We start from the raw sequence: 19,714 nt of genomic DNA, 5'->3' as shown, positions 1-19,714 counted from the left end.
ATTCAGAGGTGCCAATTTTATTTGAGAATGTGGATGCAAATGATAGTTATTCCTCTAGTAAGAAAAGTGAGTGCACAGGGAAGTCTTTCCCTTTTCTTCCCCCCACTTAGTCACAGATAGAGCATGAGGAGTAGTACAGGCATGTATCAAAAACAATACGAAGCAAAACGGAGCTCTAGAGAAAAATACGTCTGCTAGACACGTTACAGCAGTTCCTCGTAGAAGAGCAGGTATGCCTGAGAGTTGAGTACCCTTGACTCTGGTACCATCTGAACAGTGGTATCACTGATGTACACCCATTGGCCCTGGAAGCTGCTGCCGGCATCCCTGGCACCTGAAAACACACACACACAGACACACAGAGAAATAAGCTGCTATGTGGTTTTGTATTTGTCTCGTGGTGGCGACGTCATTAAAGATACATTTAAAAAAAAAGCACTAACTCTTTGGTAGTGGTCTTCTGTTACTTTCTTTAAGTCTGACTAAAGGCCAGTGTGGGTAAATAATCTTGTTCGGTGTACAGATATGTGGAGAAGCGGCCCTTTTACCCTAGACGGGTTGTAACGTTGGTCTATAGAGAAGTATGTTTGTGTGTGTTTCAAAGGTGTCTCTGTATATCTGTCAGTCATGAGGGTCCAGATTTGTCTCTCAACATGTTTGTTATAAAATACAAACAGCCATGTGGGAAGCAACATGTGACTTCCTGTCCATAAACTAGTTTAGCGTTTGTAAAATTCATTTAGATTTCCTAAATAGCTAATAGGCTAATAAGCTTATATAAATGTTCGTCCCTTATCTTGATATTATAATAAAACTATAATGATGCAAATCTGTGCACTTCATTACTAAATTAGGTAAATGCAAACAGAGTGATTTGCCTAAGATAGCACTTTATACATGCTGGTTTGCATAGTACAAAACTATTTATTTGCATATGTTTGGAGTACCATGGTTGCATAGACCCGCGACGAGCTCCTGGAATACCGCCATGGAGTTCCTTCGGCGCATTTACCGAAGGAGATATGGAGACACTATCGCCGCGGCAGGAGAGTGGGTGTGAAGGTCAGAGAAAAATTAGAGAAGGAAAGAACATTTAAACCTTTTCTTTCGATCATTCGAGAAGGTAAAGTCCCTCGCCAACAAGATGGATGAAACAACAAGGACTGTGAAGGTCTGGTCCGAGGACACTGAGGAAACCCTCCAGGAGTGTTTTCATGTCACAGATTGGGAACTGCTCCTGGAGGACTATGGGGATGCTATTGAGGGTCTCTCTCATCGCATAATGGACTCCATTTCTGAGAGGACACCATTGTCCCATCCAAAAAGGTTCAAAGTAGATGAAAACACCACTGTCACTTTACCATGTCATTTTGTCTTCAAATACTTTTGTATAGTTTTTTTTTTTTTATTCTATTCTTATTTTAGATTATGTAACTTTTATTATTTATTTTTGTTACCTTCTATACTTCTGTATTTATTTATTTCCTTGTACTGCTGCAATAACCAAAATTCCCCGCTGGCAATCAATAACGGCTTATCTTATCTTTATTAAACCGAGAATATTGCATTGAGTGAACTAAAAAGAGAAGAAAAAGTGAGGCCTACTGCAAAATTCTGGTCACTTTCGTGAACCGCACTCAAACACACGACACAGAAAAAAGATAAAAAGGTCTTTAAGGAGCTCAAGAGAGCCAAACCCTGACCTGACAGGTTCCTGTGGTGCTGTTCTCTTTTCCTCTGGGGAGCACGCACTTTTACATATGCAGTGTAGTGGCCCCCCCGCATTGAGCCACTATGTTCGACAATCCCATACAGGTTGTAGAGGACACGCTCACCAGCTGCCAGGTTCTAGTAAAAAACGAGAAAAAGGGTTAGCAAAAAGGTAAACAGAGCTAAGAAAAAGGAACTATACAGAGATGGAGGTCTCCAAGAACACTACCACCTAAGGACTTTCATTACAAACTGAACTACTAGAGACCTTAGAAATAGTAAAGTAGTGGTGAATGTAAGAGAGATTAACCTCTTAACAATCCGACATACTGTCAGTAGTTCTCACTGTTGAGAGGCTGTAGCGGGCTCGACTTCAGCTACAGTGAAGATATTGGTATCATATGAAACTAGACGATCTAAGAAACTATACCTACCTACCAACCATAGCTTTGGTAGTGAGGGAATAACTGGCATGGACATTTTCAAAGTAGACCCTTATCCTCTCTAAATAACGCTCCAAAGTAAGGCTCAATTTAGTGAGGGAAAAACTGGCATGGACATTTTCAAAGTAGGCCCTTATCCTCCCATTTCAAGATATCCGAATGAAAATGGGTAGTATGAACACCCACGGGTCTCTCCTTTACCGACATGCATCTTTCTCATGCAATAAAAATGTTTTATTTTCTCCTATATGAAAATGTTATATTTGTATACAGTGGGGCAAAAAAGTATTTAGTCAGCCACCAACTGTGCAAGTTCTCCCACTTAAAAAGATGAGAGAGGCCTGTAATTTTCATCATAGGTACACTTCAACTATGAGAGACTAAATGAGAAAAACAAATCCAGAAAATCACATTGTAGGATTTTTAATGAATTTATTTGCAAATTCCTCGGGAAAATAAGTATTTGGTCACCTACAAACAAGCAAGATTTCTGGCTCTCACAGACCTGTAACTTCTTCTTTAAGAGGCTCCTCTGTCCTCCACTCCTTAACTGTATTAATGGCATGTGTTTGAACTTGTTATCAGTATAAAAGACACCTGTCCACAACCTCAAACAGTCACACTCCAAACTCCACTATGGCCAAGACCAAAGCGCTGTCAAAGGACACCAGAAACAAAATTGTAGACCTGCACCAGGCTGGGAAGACTCTGCAATCTGCAATAGATAAGCAGCTTGGTGTGAAGAAATCAACTGTGGGAGAAATTATAAGAAAATGGAAGACATACAAGACAATAATAAATAATAATCCCTCGATCCGGGGCTCCACGCAAGATCTCACCCCGTGGGGTCAAAATGATCACAAGAACGGTGAGCAAAAATCCCAGAACCACACGGGGGGACCTAGTGAATGACCTGCAGAGAGCTGGGACCAAAGTAACAAAGGCTACCATCAGTAACACAATACGCCGCCAGGGACTCAAATCCTGCAGTGCCAGACGTGTCCCCCTGCTTAAGCCAGTACATGTCCATGCCTGTCTGGAGTTTGCTAGAGAGCATCTGGATGATCCAGAAGAGGATTGGGAGAATGTCATATGGTCAGATGAAACCAAAATAGAACTTTTTGGTAAAAACTCAACTCGTCGTGTTTGGAGGGGAAAGAATGCTGAGTTGCATCCAAAGAACACCATACCTACTGTGAAGCATGGGGGTGGAAACATCATGCTTTGGGGCTGTTTTTCTGCAAAAGGACCAGGACGACTGATCTGTGTAAAGGAAAGAATGAAAGGGGCCATGTATCGTGAGATTTTGAGTGAAAACCTCCTTCCATCAGCAAGGGCATTGAAGATGAAACGTGGCTGGGTCTTTCAGCATGACAATGATCCCAAACACACTGCTCGGGCAACGAAGGAGTGGCTTCATAAGAAGCATTTCAAGGTCCTGGAGCGGCCTAGCCAGTCTCCAGATCTCAACCCCATAGAAAATCTTTGGAGGGAGTTGAAAGTCCGTGTTGCCCAGCGACAGCCCTAAAACATCACTGCTCTAGAGGAGATCTGCATGGAGGAATGGGCCAAAATACCAGCAACAGTGTGTGAAAACCTTGTGAAGACTTACAGAAAACGTTTGACCTCTGTCATTGCCAACAAAGGGTATATAACAAAGTATTGAGATGAACTTTTGTTATTGACCAAATACTTACTTTCCACCATATTTTGCAAATAAATTCATTAAAAATCCTACAATGTGATTTTCTGGATTTTTTTTCTCATTTTGTCTCTGATAGTTGAAGTGTACCTATGATGAAAAATACAGGCCTCTCTCATCTTTTTAATTGGGAGAACTTGCACAATTGGTGGCTGACTAAATACTTTTTTGCCCCACTGTCCCTAAACAGTCTTGGGATTGCATAAATTGGGTATGACTGGAACACTGAGACTTTTTTTCCCTTTATTTCAGAGTGAGAGACAGTGGATAGACAGGAAAGGTAGGCGAGAGATGGGGGATGACACGCAGCAAAGGGCCGCAGGTCGGATTTCAACCTGGGCCACTGCAAAGGCCTCAGCCTACGTGGGGCGCACGCTCTTACTGGGTGAGCTAGAGGTCGCCCCAACACTGAGACTCTTATGGATTCAGTAAGCCCAAATGTATTTATGTGTGATAATGTTAGTCCCCATAGTAGCCATTTTACTGTAGTAAGACCATTTTTTGAAATTTGACCTCACTGTATAAAATGACCTGTGCCTGTATATTGACAATAAGGGGGTTTCTAAAGCATAGATTTTTCTATGGTTTTCCTCAAGGTTGGTCCCTTGGTGTCTTAGTGTGGTGTTTGAGGGATTTCTGACCATTTTTATCAATTCCCCAGTGGTACTTTTTTTTTAATTTAGCAAATATGTGTAACAAATGGTATCAACCCAGAAATTGCTGCAATTTATGAGACATAATTGAGCATAAGAAAGGCCATCATACATTTGCATCATGTTTTAAGCCCCAATACACATTCAATTTATTTTAAATAATTATTTTTTTATTAGAGATTTATAACTAGAACAACTTGACACGCAGTGCTGAGCTGCATCTCAAATAATTCTTTAGGTTTGCAGCTTTTAAATAATACACACCACTTCTATGTGGCATATACTGTTGATTTTTTATCTACCCCTGTCCTCCACCCCCAGCCCTTTATGCTAAGAGGTTAAACATCTTTTATCACAAGTTTGACAAAGTACACTGATCATTTTTCAATTTTGGATTAGAAGTTTAATACCTTGCAGGACGCCGAGCAGAATGGAGCCAGATCCAAGATCAGGGGAAAGTCAACGTGGCGGTTCACTTTTCGTAAGTTCATCCCTGCCTTGAAATACAAAAACAGAACAGCGGCACATTAACGGCCTGTAGACCACAACAAAAGCCCCACAACGTCACCGTTTAGGATATGTAAAAGACACACTACTGCATCAAATACACTATTGAACCATCTGCATGATTAAATGGATGGCAAGAAAAGGCAGCGTGTGGCTTCTCACCTGATGGAAGCGTTTCAGATGCAACGTGATGACAGGAGGCAGCAAGGATATCAGCATTTGCTTCCTAGCACTGGTGTAAATCTTCTCCACCTTCTTGTCTATGCCAATAACCCAAAACACACAGAAATGTCAGGTTTAACAGTTAAAACATCCATACCGTTTTATTTAAACTAAAAAAGTCATGAATCTCTGGAAAAAAGATTTGAGTGATTAAAAAAAACACACTGAAAATAGCAAGTGTTTATAACAGGATTACAGGAACATCTGGAGCCATGGAGAAAATGACAAAAAAGATGATGTTAGCCCTTTATTTTCACACTAGTAAGAATTTGCACTTGCTCTGGCGTGTGCAAACACACCTTGCTACTGATGATCTCAACACGGTCAGTTGAGTTATGGCAGAAATATGAGAAGTAAATTATGCCACAGGAGTGGATTAAGAAATTTCTATGGCTGTTTTGATACTTTTTTCCAGAGCAAAATCTGGAATTGTTGGAATCTATTTCTAAATGACAAGAACTCAAGCTCAATGTAGGAGGAAACTCCAACCTTTTTACAGCCAACGATCAAGCCTACAGGGGATGAGAATTCGATATTCTAAAGATTAATTCTGTATGTGGAGTGTCACTTTAAATAATAATAATAATAATAATGTATACTCTTTATTGATCCCTAATGGGGTAAAGACAATTAAAGGGTTCCTATGGACAACCTTTGATGTAATGATCACATGTACAATATTCTGGCAATAATTCTGAAAATATTTATGTCAATCATTTGCAGGTAGGCAACTTGTAGACTGTTGCTCATTCTCAAAGCTCCTAAAAAGCTCTTTATCGTTTGCAGATGTTTTTTTCTTACCGGCTGAGCTACTCTTGAGCAGCTGTTTATGTCTACGTTCAGTGCAGCTCTCGCACAGTAGCTTGTTGTTGCCCATCAGCAGTTCTACAGAGGTGAACTGGTGGAGGCAGGACTGGATGGAGCACTCCTTGGAAGTGGGTGTGTAACTGTGAGACAGCGCCTGGAAGGCCCCCTGGTGGTGTTGATGGTGGAGGTTATCTCGGGACTGCGTTTCTCCCTGCTCCTCTGGAGAACAGTGTGTCGAAGGAGGGCAGTCCCCAGAAGTAAACCCAAGGTTGACTTTAGACACTGCAGTAACTAGCTGCTCTACGGCGCCACCTTGCCTCTTGGAGGATGATGCAGAGGAGGCGGCGGCAGAGATGGGCGTAGGGGATGGAGTGAGGGTGGACGATGGGGTGGACATGTGCCCGTGGCTGGAGGGGGAGGTGCGTGGGGCCCACTCGCTTTCTGAGGCCTCACTGTCAGCGTCATTACTGCTGTCCTGAGCACCTGAGTCTCTCTCACTGCCGTCTGATAGGCTGCCAGCAGCGGCCATCTTGCAGACAGAGACACCACGGGCTGATCCACCAGCTACCCCCTCCTCCTCTGGCCGCTCCGCGCTGCAGCCTGCTCCCTTCTCCTCCACAGAGCTCGAAGACCTCCTGCTCTGCTGCTTCTGGGGGAAAAGAAGAACGGCTACATCAGCCCCTTTCAGAGATGCAGACTCATGGAAACTTGACATGTTTGTGTCAGGGTTAAAAAGGATCTCGATTCATTTGCTCTGGCCATCTGTCAACATAATTTTTTGCACAACTCAAATATGAATTAAAGCATTGCCAGCACAGGCACGTAAAATATTCTGACGTCCTTACGTATGACATTTTCACAAGAGACTAGGGAGGAATGCTTTAAATGCTGTGACTTGGTTACAGAAATCAGCACATTTGACTCTGAGGAAAGACTTTTGCAAGCTACAACAGATATACTACTTTTGTAAGGATGGCTGGAAACTTAAACTGAAATAAGACACCATATCTCTCTGGCCCAATATACAGTAACACAAAGATATAGCAAGACAGCTTGGTGACTCGTTGCAGTAAACAATATTCCACCCTGTACATCATCTGAAATATCCTGTGTTGTTTAGCCTGATGTGCCAGATGCCAAATATTGTGCAAGCGTTGTGGCTCTATCTGTAAGCAGAGTCAACGTGGAAATAGGGCATAACATGGATGTGAAATACTCTAGAGGGGAAGTACCAAATTTCATAAATATGTTGTGATAATTACACATCAGAAAAACATCAGTTATTAGCTTACCCACCATGAAATTAATATAATGTTGGCCCATGCTTTGCACATTGCAAAGATATGTGTGTATGTGTGTGTATCTATCTACATCAGTTTGCAGACATTGGAGGAAAGAAAAACATGTAGCATGATACAGAAAAACAACAAATGAACAAACCCGGCAGATCATTTCACGAGAAGCATGAATATAAACAATACCTGTCCGCTCAGCTTCTTTGTGTTTCTGTTGACCGAGTGTGCTGCGGAAAGAACCTGCTCATTGTGAGTCACGTGGCTGTCTTGCTCCCGGTTGCCCTTACCCAGCTTACCAGGGTTGGATGGTTTTGATATCTGAGTACAATAAATAAAGCATCATCCAAATAGAACCATAAACAGTATGTGGCAGCACTTGTTCTGCAAAAAACAATTAACGAGCAAAGCCTTGCATATCTTGTAGAGCCCGACCGATAAAGGATTTTTAAGGCCGATATCGATACAAATATTTGGTGATTTAAAAGTCTGATATATATATATATATATATATATATTTAAACATCCAGAAACGCGTAACAAAACAAACAGATTTCCCTAACATTAGTTATTTGTAGTTATTTATGAGTCCTCACTAAAATATGATAATGCAGTTTAAAAATAAACTTGTTTGATTTATTGTCACAACAGAACAGAGGAACATCCAAATATATTAAAGTTCTGATAAATAAAATGTATAAAAATACAAACTTAAAGATATGAAACTTAAAGGGTTAAACATGAGTGTTGCCAACAGGGACGTTGTAGAGTGCCCTCTGGTGGACAGACTATGCAACGCCAACACTCAGAACATGGTTGAAGGGTGTTTCGTCCGTTTTTATTTTATTTTTTAAATATTCATTTATCGGCCATTATAAATGCTGATACCGATAGTTTAGAAAATGCCTAATATTGGCCGTTATCGGTCGGGCTCTAATATCTTGCCATCAGTCAAATAACTTTGACACTTTGTTTTTCTTACTCATTAGGTTAGGTATACTCTATGAGAGTAATACTCATCATTCTTTAATATTATTTGCATTTATTTTCTTATGAACAATTGTAGCAGCTCACCCTCTCCTCTATGATGGGTAAGGATATGTCTATGAAAGCCTCCTTCACTGTGGAGATCTGAAAGAGAAATCACATGTAGGTCAGTGTCGGCAGCATATGCATTCATTACAATAGCCAATCAACTAGTTGTCACCTGGTGCTCTCTACCTTCAAGGATGTTCATTAGTTTTCATAATGGCATTTGCTTTGTTAACAACTCTGAGCTCCCACTTTATTGTACATGCCTGCTGCAGTTTTGCTTTTTCTGTTGACCTCGGAATTCCTCTTATTTATTTTTCAGTACATCCTTTGGTTGTGGGTACTGAAGTCAGAAATGTTCCCTGAATGTAACAGCTAGAAGAGAAACGGCAACTTAATGTTGGTTAGCTTCACTTCAGGTCAGTGACAAATATCTGTCAATTCATGATTTGAGAATGCCAGTGTTGCTGGAAATCGTCTGGCAATCGACTGTGCCTCCTGCAGCAATAGTTTAAAGCAGTAGTGAAATAAAATGAAATATGAAAAAGGTGGGGAAGCTTTCACAACAAAGTATTAAGTAGTAACTGGGTTACACATTTACTGCATTCAAAAGCAACTACTGTCTGAAGATAAGGTTGCCTGAATATAGAGTGACCCTGTGCTTCATCAGTGTTCCATTGAGCTATGCCTGCCTGAACCTGATTGGCTCACACGGTTCACCTACGCACACTTACATGCTCACACTCTTCGCACATAATTGTGTTGGTCAGCTCGCCTACAAAAATGCGGTCAACGAAGTTCATCTTCACACCTTCCTTTCCGTATGCTAGTGGGAAAGATAGACATAGTTTTCAATTGAACAATGTAATTAATAGTCTGTCACTTCACAATCCACTTAACCATTCGGGTCACTATTAGACCTCCAATAAAGGCTGATAACTAGTTATATTAACCTGTCTTGGACTAAAAATGCATATGTAGGCTTACTTTTTGAAATTAAGATGACGTTAACTGTCTAACTTTTTTTTCAGTGTTAACAGTGACGTAAAGGCCAGGTATACAACTGGGTTTTATTGATAATATGAATACAAATGTGACAGTTAAGGTTTATCTAACATAGACTAGCTCTGTCTTCCATCAAACCACCCTTTGCCTGATTAGTAACTGAGCTGTATTTCCATTTACTGCCACAAGATGGGACTATTGATCTTGGCTATGTATCCACTACAGCGAGTATATGAACCTTTGACTTGGCGTTTGGTCTCCTCATCTGCTGTCTTTTCTGTGGGATTGTTGAACGCCTTCAGAATTCCCGCTTTCACCCTCTGGACACAACAAAAACAAAATAATATAAAAATGGTCACTTAAAGTGATATTCCTAGATGCAAAACAAATACATGAATTAAAATAAAACTCACTCTGGGATGTTTTTTCTTGAATTCCCTCTATTACATCCATTAGTGAAATATCAAAGTCTAGCCTATAGCTCAGTTTGACAGGTATACATATTACAAGCATCATTAGTGTAAAATAATTATTGTGCATGTCTAAAAACGTTACCGTGTAAATCTCTTAATGAACAGTGTTTGTGTGTGTCTATACGTTCATCACAGGGCCCACTCATTGAAGGTGACATGGTCAGTGAGTGTGTTGGCGACAGAGCTGTGAGCAGGCACAGCCATAGTAAAGCACCAATCAATAGATAATTGGCCTTGGTCTATGTCTGTGGTCGAGACCAGTCAGCCCCCATTGTCCCGGGACCCACGCACTGGAATGGCTATTTAGGTCAAAAAGTCCTGTTAATCCCAGCCCGGCCAGCGTTCACCCCTCAGTCAGCAGTCAAACCAGGCTGAGGCTCTCCTACTAATTAATTACCAGTAACCCCCACCCTCCCTCTCTCTCTCTCTCCATAAAGTAACAGCGTGCACTGTCCCACACAGGATGGGCTGAGGGAGGGGGTTAGAGGGGGTGGAGAGGGTTGCTGGTACAAGGGTGCAGGGGTGGAAACTAAAACGAAGACAGGGCGAAGGACAGTCCATGCCCTGAGAGAGTAATACCTACCATCTCAGCTAATTGGTGATAATTGACTGGGGACAAATTAGCATATTTAGATCCCTGATACTAATGGCCAATCAACACAAACACTTAGGGCCTCTAAAAGGTTGGCGACACCCACTGCAAAAATGCCTACCTCGGAGGCACACACGCAGGACAGTGTGTGTATAATATTTAAACGGTATATGAATTACTCAAATATGCCTATTCAAAATTAATGGGTTTATTCTGGCTCACTCAGGTATAGATTAATCGCTGTCAGTTTAAGGAAAAATATTTGTGTCATGTTTGTCCAGTCTTTGGACTTGCTACATTAAGAAACCTTCTATAACACATTTCATATTTATTAGAGAAGTTAGTAACTAGTTTAATGTTTGCGTTCATTTTAAAAATCATTCAACAATGTAGGCTAAAATGCCACTTGTGCTTGGCTGTATAAATGAGTTTCTGAGTGAATGAATAGATGAGGCCGTACCCCCTCCCTCTTTACCTCCTTGATTGGATTGGGAGATGGGCTGATGAGTGAGTGTGTGTGTGTGTGTGTGTGTGTGTGTGTGTGTGTGTGTGTGTGTGTGTGTGTGTGTGTGTGTAGGAGGGGGCTGTGGGTGACAAGCACAATGGGACGGCCCTGGAGCTCATTCAGCAGCTGTGGGTTTCCCAAGATCACACAATGATGCCGGTCGTGCCACTTGCAAGTCCCCTAAGTGGCACAACTGTCGGTGTTCACAAGTTTAAATGGGAATAGGGGAGCTTAGCCTGCGGCCCCTCCTGGGTCTGGGCCTGACCACTAAACACACCCGCTAACTTCTTCTCCTTGGTTCACATAACCACTGGTGGGGCCCTGCAAAGGGCTGCTGTGGGGTCTCCTAATTGCCCCGTGAAGGCCTGGGGGGAAGGGGTTCTCTGTACTTGCCAAAAACATGGCACCATCAGGTTTAAACACAAAAACTGGCTAGAGCCAAGATATTGGGATATGTGAGAGCACACAGCCACCCACAAACACACAGCTGAATGTCTTACATTATGACTATGCTAGTTAAGGATGGCTTTCAAAAACAAACAGAATTCCATGTGTGTTTGACTTTTTTCTAAAGATTATTTTTTGGGCATTCTTAGGCCTTTATTCGACAGGACAACTGAAGACATGAAAGGGGAGAGAGAGGGGGAATGACATGCAGCAAAGGGACACAGGTCGGAGTCAAACCCATGCCCCCCCGCGTCGAGGAGTAAACCTATATATATGGGCGCCGGCTCTACCAACTGAGCTATGCGGGCGCCCGTGTTTGACATTTCTGTTTTTGGTGCTACTATCAACTCATTTTGGATATTAGCATGAACACAATTACAGCAATCCAGGCCAACACTTAAAAATACAATTTGCCAAATCAAGAAGAAAACAATTAAGAGTCTACAGCCATGCTAGCGGCTCTGTGAGGCTGCACTCAAGCACAGCAGTGCTTTGAGCTAAATGCTAATGTCAGCATGCTTTTCACAGTTACAGTGCTAACATGGTGATGTTTAGCAGGTATAATGTTTACTATGTTCACCATCTTAGTTTTGCATGTTCACTTGTTATAAAATAAGCTAATTAGCACAAAACACAAAGTGGAGGATGATTAGCATTAGAGTGGCTAAAAAATGAAAGACAGCTTTATATCCCCGGTCAGCCTCGAGTTTTGTTATAAACCGACTAACTATGTGGTGTCTTCACTTTTAGCACATTTTCCTCTACCAAACGAAAACTAAAACTTGAGCAAAAAAACATGACAAAAGATCCCCACCAAATATATTCTAGACTTTGAAAAACCATGTGGGTTTAAGCTTTTTACAGCCATTACAGGTGTATGTATAAATAAGTAAGCTCACTTTAGTTTCCTCTACTCGTATCGAGTCCAGCAGGTAGTGCAGAAGCTCCTGGCTGTCTTGCTGTTGGTAGCCCTTGAAGCGTGGAGCTCTGTAAAAAATAAATAAATAAATAAATAAATAAAAACATTGATGAAAGTCAAAAACAATTATGTGGACCTCCGCCAAGTCATTCTCTATCTCACAATGTTAATACAGTGTGAATTTTCCCAGACGCAAACAAAAGTGAAGAGTTATTTGTGTATCCGCCCTGTGATTTGGATCCTCTACAAAATGTAATGGGTTTTTCCTTGGCCTATGCCTCTACCAAGTTTCCTGAAAATCGGGCCAGCAGTTTTTCTGTAAATCCTGCTGAGAGACAAACAAACCACCAAACCGAACCGAAAACATAACCTGCGTGGTGGAAGTAATAAAGCAATCACTAGTACAACAGAGGTGTTACAGAGCTGAGCAGCGGTATAACAAAGTCACAAGTTAAGACAAGTCAAGTCACGGTTGTTCAACTACCTTGGACCACTCAGATTGTGTAGAACCCCAAACATCTGTATCTAATGTCACCCCCAGGTCTCTCTCCCAATTGCTTTGAAGGGCACTCCATCTATCTGCCTGGAAGCTGTTCAACAATTTGTAAATCTGGAAAGCAATACTTTCTTTCTATCTAATCATGTTTTGCAGATCACCTTTTAATTTTGACAATTTGGGTATACTCACTGTGGCAGTTTAATGTTTTCAGTGTTACAAATCTGTGTCGTCAAAGTTTTAAAACTTGTTTTGCAGACATTCAACAGTCCTATTAGAGATTTAACTCACTTTTTTCTCTTTTCACAGATTCAAACCTGCTCTTTCAGCTTTGCATTTTTGGATTTCGGACGGCGTTTTTAACAGGGGAAATGATCTGAAACTGAAGGAAAAAAATCATGTGGCTCCTAAAATCCCCACAATGCCTTTCTCAACAAAAAACTTGTATGCTTGCAAGTCTGATATTTTTTAACAATGCACATATTGATAAGCATGAAGGTGACATTAAGCACACCATGACTCCCCCTCCCAGCAAAAAGTTCAAATTATTTCAATCAATTATTTCATTGATTCTTCTTTTTTAACCAGTGTTTAACCAGGAATGATATACTGTATTAGATCCTCATGCATTCTTTTTCTGTAATTCCATAATTCAAAATAATTCCACAGGTTTTCAATCATGATTTATGCTGGCAGGAAGTCGCAAAAGGTAGACAAGGCTCTAAAATGAATAGCCAATTTACACAGTCTTTCTTCCATTGGGTTATCTCGGTAGAATACAGAGGGCCATTTCAAGGAAAAAGTGCTCTGCAGAAAGCAAATAATGATAATCAGCAGTCAAACCACAGCTTTACCGTTGCGGAACATGTAATTGCCATTTAGTTGGTGGATATCCATCCTGGACATTAATGCCAGAGCGGTTAGAGGGGAGGCTCTCCTTGGGTCCGTCCCCTGGCCGTCCGCAGTGAAGCAGATGTGGGGACAGATGCCAGGGGCAGATGGGCAGCCAAGGCTAGAGCCACTGCAACCTGTTGGGCCGAACCAGCCACATAACCACAGGACAGGTTGGTCCGACGGGCACAACACACTCTAAGATGCCACATCACTGGTTTGAAAAGCCATCAGTCAAATGTTGAGAATGTTAGGACAACGTGGAGTTGGTCTGGCGGGTTAACTCCATTAATAGTACTGGTGGTCCTTTACTGGTACTTTATGGATTACACCAGTAGCCGTCAGTTCTTTATGGTGTAGTATTAACAAATCTCCTGTCAATTTAAAGAGATCTCTTTTGTGTATTGTGGTTTGACGAGGCGTTTTTAAATGGGAATCTTGGCCACCAATTCTTTGACACAGCAGATAGCCAGCACCATTTTGATAAATATTTATTAATATACACAGTAATAATATTCACAGCCATTTGTGTTCTCTGGCTGCAGTGTTTTGTAACCATCGTTTTCATTAATGCTGTCCATAATCCTACTTGTTGAAAGAATTCACTTTAAATGAATCATCCCTCTGAGACACGCTGACATGTGGCCCAAGAATGAATGTCTGTAGTTGGGGGAGAGATAGCCAACCACCTGCCCTCAACACAGGTCATAACCAGGAGGTCTGGAGGAGCCTAAAGTTGTCTCCCCCCCGACATATACAGACACAATCTCTGTCTCTTCTGCCCTTTTTGTGCAGACATATGGGGAAGGTGGGGGGGGGTAGATAGCGCATATGTAATTTATTCGCCAGCCCAAAAAACGTTCAGCATGCAAAGGAATGTTTCCCTCTTGTTCAGCTAACTAGTCTGTCAATCTCCCAAAAGAGAGACACAGAGAGAACTATAAAGCAAAACTGAGAAGGAAAAAACTGAGACAGAAAAAGAGTGAGAGAGGGGCGCAGAGAAGTATAGAGAAAAAAAAATAAAAAGGTTGGTTGGGATCACTGGGAATGAGGAGGTCTGGAAGCTCATCCCAGTGGAGAAAAGCAGAAGGGCCCTGTAGCGCTGCTCTCAATCTGGCCAATGCAAACAGCTGCGGTGCTAACACAATTAATAGCCGGATGAGTTAGTACCAGACACAAGGCCACACAAGCTCCCCCCACAAACACACACACGCACGCACTGTATGAGCAACACAATGCACCCGCACACAGTTCACATATTAAATTCATCCTTTTATTACCATTTTTAATGTTTACTGGCTGAATATGCTGCTAGGTGACAGACATAAAATTATTAAAAATGCAAAGGTATATTTATGCATGCTATATCATGATATATTGGTATATTTGAATGCCTGTAAGCCAATCACAATATCAAATTAAAGCCCACTGTGGAATATAGATACCTTCAAATATTTTTATTTTTTTTAATCAATATGTTTGGTATCTACTGACCTCTGGTCCCTAAGAAATGTTTTTAAAACATTTATTTTCTACTTGCCTCACTAAAGCTAAGTAAAGCACAATGATATGGTATAGTATGTAGACCATACAACATATTAACATATCACTATAACATACTCTATCATCTAACATTCTCTCATATTTAGCTATACTGTAAAAAACAGGATTATCCTATGTTATTTTTATTCTATTTTTTAGAGGGGCCATGTAATAAGCATTTTTGGTTCTGCTGTAGTGCAATATTTATATCAATGTCTTTTGCTGCAACTTACACGATTTTAAGGTTAAGTATTTGCCACCTTTGCCCTCGTGTCTCCCTCTAACAAACAATGTATTTATCAACTAGGTATTCTTTTTTCCTATTTTGGACATAAGAAGATATCCTTATTTTCAGATTTCCTGAAAATTCACAAGGTAGACCAAAGTGAATGGATTCTAATCATCAGATTGGAAAGTTAGAACCCCTTGACTGCGCTTCTCGGCTCAGCATATGTGCGCAAACCAAAATTTCTATTACTTTTTTTAAGCAACTATGAATATCTGCCTCTTTTTTTCAACATGAAAGCGGTCTTCCTTTTGAGCAGATCAGCATGCCGGCCCTGCCTTTTTGAGTGTGTACTGCATTTATGTCAACGTAGATGTGTGTGTGTGTCCTGGATGCCAGCCAGAGCACTAGATGAAATATATTGTTGTCCTCTGCTATTTCTATCAGGAATGTAAGGTTTCCCATAAAGGCTGATAAACATTTGAAGGATGTGGGTATGTAGTGGAGCAGAGAGCCAGCACAATGTTCATGTTTTTGCAATACAAGTGTCCAGTGGCTGTTCTGAAAACTGAATCAGTCCCTGAAATAAACAGGTGTAGATGAATGCCTCTGTACGGCCTTTTTGTCCATTAGATATACGTAGAGACTGGATTCCATTCACAATAACACAGGCTGTATAAAAACCCCTGTCCCTGACCTCAGACTCCAGGTGCCCAGGAGGATGTAAATAAAATAAATATTTGATTCTTTAATCCAATGTTATTTTCCCCTGTCTTGACAACAATGATGCTTGGTAGTTAAAAAAAAAAGCCTGGGTACAAGCTGGGACCCTCTCTGGCACCAGATAGTGTGTGGTGCTGACCATCCAACCCACATAGCTTGGCACTGGTCCGAGCCCAGACCAGACCCCTTCCGCTGGCAGGAGGAGAAGGCAGGCTGTGGGGTACTCAGCTGGTTGAGGTCAAATGCATGTGCACACACGTGCAGAAACACACATACAAACTAAGGCGACGATTCACTGTTTTCAAATTGAAATCTCGATTTGAAATTGAATCGTAACCGCAATATCTGGCAGAACAATTGCAATTCGATTTTTTCCCTAAGTTATTCAGCCCTAATACAAACTATTGGAAAGAGCGGAATTAATAGGCTGAATAGAGCTCCAGTGTTGCACATAAACTCAACTCAAACTGGCCCCCATTGGAGCCAGAAATCCTTATTAACCTGCCTGTCAACATCAACATACTGAGAAAGACAGTGAAAGAAAAATGGAAAAGCACTCTCTGCCCCCACAGACCAAGTGCAGACACAAACCTCTTGGAGTGACAAAAGCTTGCAGCGACAAGTCAGGATGATAGGCTATATTCACAGAGTGTAGCCATCACAAAGGTCAAAGAGAAAAATATCTCTGTAAACAGGAGCAGTTATTGACTGTCCTTTCAGCTCAAAGCTTTAGACCTGACTGAATGGAAACGAGTTGCTGTGTGGAGGAGTGTATTACCAGGGGACTCCACTAGGCGCATATGTGGCTCATTCTGGTTGTGTTGTGGATTTGTTCTTCTTGTTTGTCGTCCGCCATGCACCATACCACACCAGGAGTGTCTCCGAAGCAGAGCGTCTTGCCTGCCTGCCCAACTCAGAGATTTTGTTGTGGATTTTTGTGCTACTACCATAAAAGTAAGTATTCTACATAGTTAATGGTTTCTTCCATTTAGTCCAATTATGAACATCATGGAATAAAGATTTGTGGCTGTGTTTTAGTTGTTAAAATAGTGTAGCAATGTGATATATGATCAGGAGTCTCCACAGGGTTTTTATTTTGAAAGCTGACTAGATGCTTTAGCCCTTACACTCCCTGTCCGGCCTGTGCAACACCCCACGGCTCCATCAAAAATATAATAAGAATATAATAAATATAATAACTGGTATTTTTGCATATAGCCCATTCGAAAAAGTTCTATGCAAACCAGAAAGTCTGCAGGAGAACCAAGAAATCCCACACACTGTGTTCCGTCAATTCTTGCTATTTTCACATTCAAAGTTTTTTTTAATCTGACGCAGACTTTTGGTGTGTGCAACACACTTTATTTGTTGTTACAAATAAGGTATGTTACCTGCTGGTTAACCGTAACCCTAACCCATCTGCTCACTCCCACACACATATACAGTATACCTGGATACCTTGCAGCTCCTGTGAAGATGTAGAGATTAAAATAAAGAAAATGAGTTTAAGTGCTCAACAGTGTGTGCGCTTTTCTTGGTTCTTTCACTGTTTTTGTTCTTTTTAAATCAAAATTGTTACGGATTGTTTTTTTTTTCTTAATCGACTAATTGATTCAGCTCTATACCTATGCAACTATGTATTTAATCAGAAAATGCTTAGAAGTTTTAAACAGGGCTGTAACATTGTTTTTCTTTTTAAATATCTAACTTCCCCACAATTCTTGCTGTTTGCTACCCTTTTGTTTTTGACAACAGTGTGTGGATATTTGGGCTGCATATTTGCATTCACTGTATGGATATATAAAACAACATACTGGCCTTAATAAAAGTTTACCAGGTGTATAAGTGTACCATACTGTATGGGTAATGGGTGCTGAGGCAAAAAAGTCATATATATCTATTTAAACGCATGTCACTGGAATGGACAAGCCCTACTTAAAATTAGACGCATATGAATGCATAAAGGTGGGTGCAATGCTTGCTGTCTGAATGCACAATTGCCTGCATGTGTGTTGCAGGCTGAGGTGATACCAGGTGAGGTGGCCACACACACACACACACACACACACACACACACACGGCCTTTCTGATGAAAGCTAGGTACCAGAATAACTGTCAAAGCGGCACCAGAGACGTAGGCAGTCATCCCATGTCAAATGCCCTGGTCACCCACCTGCACCACTAAACAGTGCAAGACCCCCCACCCCCACACCCCCTACTCAAATACACACACACACGGGGTGGACCCAACCACCAGTGTACCATGCTCAAACAAGAACCCAGCCAACTGAAAATTCACACTGTTCATAAAAGAGAATAAAACCGTTCGGTTCATAAATGTAGGGCTGTTTCTGCCTGTGACACAGCCTGTTAGACCTTGCTATGGATCAAATGTGACACAGGTGGCACAGCAGTGCGGCAAGTGGCAGAAAGAGTGACACATCAGTAGCTGCTGCTACACACTTAATAAGGTACAGTGCCTGTATTAGGTTTAGTGTATGTTGAGCTTTGAGTGCGTGAAAGTCATTCAGCTGGGACCAGGTGCTACCTGGGTCTGGCTGGTTAAAGTGGTCACAACAGCAGTGAGGGGATGAAAGCAGGTGAAAGCTGTGGCTCCTGTGTTGTAAACTGCTAATGTGATGATGGAGAACTGCATTACTAACAATTATGGCACAGTTTAACAACTTCATTGACCCTGTGGTGAAATATATCAATTGAGTCTGAAGCTAGTGTATCATCATGGGGGATTTTATGGTAATTGAGATGAAGAGTAGCGTCTTACTTCTGGCAGAGCTGGTTGAAGAGGATCTTGGGATTGACCGGTCCTTTCCCTGGTTCTTTCATGCTCTGGAGGAAGAGAAACATGGCCGCAGTCAGGGGCTCTGGACTGGGCAGTGTTACTGTCAATGGACTCTGGAATATGAAGAGACCAAATACAAATAAGACATTAACAAAACAGGATCCAGCTTTAACTTAATGTGCCAGTACAAGTTATATAATAACAGTTTTGGAAAACTCAGAATTACTTTAGTTTTAATGATTTACTTCTAGGATGATATTTAAAAAGGTCAAAAGTACAATAACAACTAAATTAAATGTAATTTAATTTGTCACAAATGCTCATAAAGAAGTTTCAAATTTACTTCACAAAACACGTTTTAAAATTAGACCGAAAGTTGCCAAAATACCAAAACATTTGCTTTACATAGGATCCATTTTCATTTAATTAATTAAAACTATTTATTATCAGGGTCAGCTGTCACTGATCTAATGAATGCAAACGGGGAACAACGAGTCTGCAGCATTAGGATGATCATTTCAAAAGCAAGGTCATTTTTGATTTGTTCAATCTATTGTTTAGTTTGGAGGAGACAACACAGGCTTTTTCCTGCAATTATACAGTGTAGGTGCACCGCCTAAGCTTACACCCCCCCACAACCACACACACACACGCCACTCCTCCAAGTTTTGGAGTTTAGTGATCTCTCCCTCGCTGCAACCGACAACCACTAAGCTTCGTGCAAATA

General features: G+C 41.2%; 1 protein-coding gene across 6 annotated transcripts in view; it reads right to left on the bottom strand.

Annotated features, from left to right (window-relative positions):
* usp45 (ubiquitin specific peptidase 45) overlaps positions 1-19,714 on the bottom strand; it is a 44,405-nt gene that overhangs the window by 6,370 nt on the left and 18,321 nt on the right. For 4 of the 6 annotated variants that reach the window (XR_013502169.1, XM_078253699.1, XM_078253697.1 and 1 more), the window contains exons 8-18: positions 18,970-19,100; positions 12,290-12,377; positions 9,612-9,693; positions 9,103-9,194; positions 8,411-8,467; positions 7,526-7,657; positions 6,039-6,693; positions 5,178-5,275; positions 4,919-5,005; positions 1,704-1,848; positions 252-334 (exon numbers count right to left, since the gene is read on the bottom strand). Coding sequence is in view for 5 of the 6 variants with exons in the window: in XM_078253699.1 (XP_078109825.1) it covers positions 252-334; positions 1,704-1,848; positions 4,919-5,005; positions 5,178-5,275; positions 6,039-6,693; positions 7,526-7,657; positions 8,411-8,467; positions 9,103-9,194; positions 9,612-9,693; positions 12,290-12,377; positions 18,970-19,100 (1,650 nt within the window). In the remaining variant the exon portion in view is untranslated. Of the gene's footprint in view, positions 1-251; positions 335-1,703; positions 1,849-3,343; positions 3,417-4,918; positions 5,006-5,177; positions 5,276-6,038; positions 6,694-7,525; positions 7,658-8,410; positions 8,468-9,102; positions 9,195-9,611; positions 9,694-12,289; positions 12,378-18,969; positions 19,101-19,714 lie in introns of those variants that run through there. The other 2 variants (XM_078253698.1, XM_078253700.1) reach the window with 2 other exon arrangements.

This window comes from Sander vitreus, chromosome 6 (genome assembly GCF_031162955.1).
Source record: "Sander vitreus isolate 19-12246 chromosome 6, sanVit1, whole genome shotgun sequence".
NCBI lineage: Eukaryota > Metazoa > Chordata > Actinopteri > Perciformes > Percidae > Sander > Sander vitreus.
This window is presented reverse-complemented; position numbering and strand designations above follow the sequence as displayed.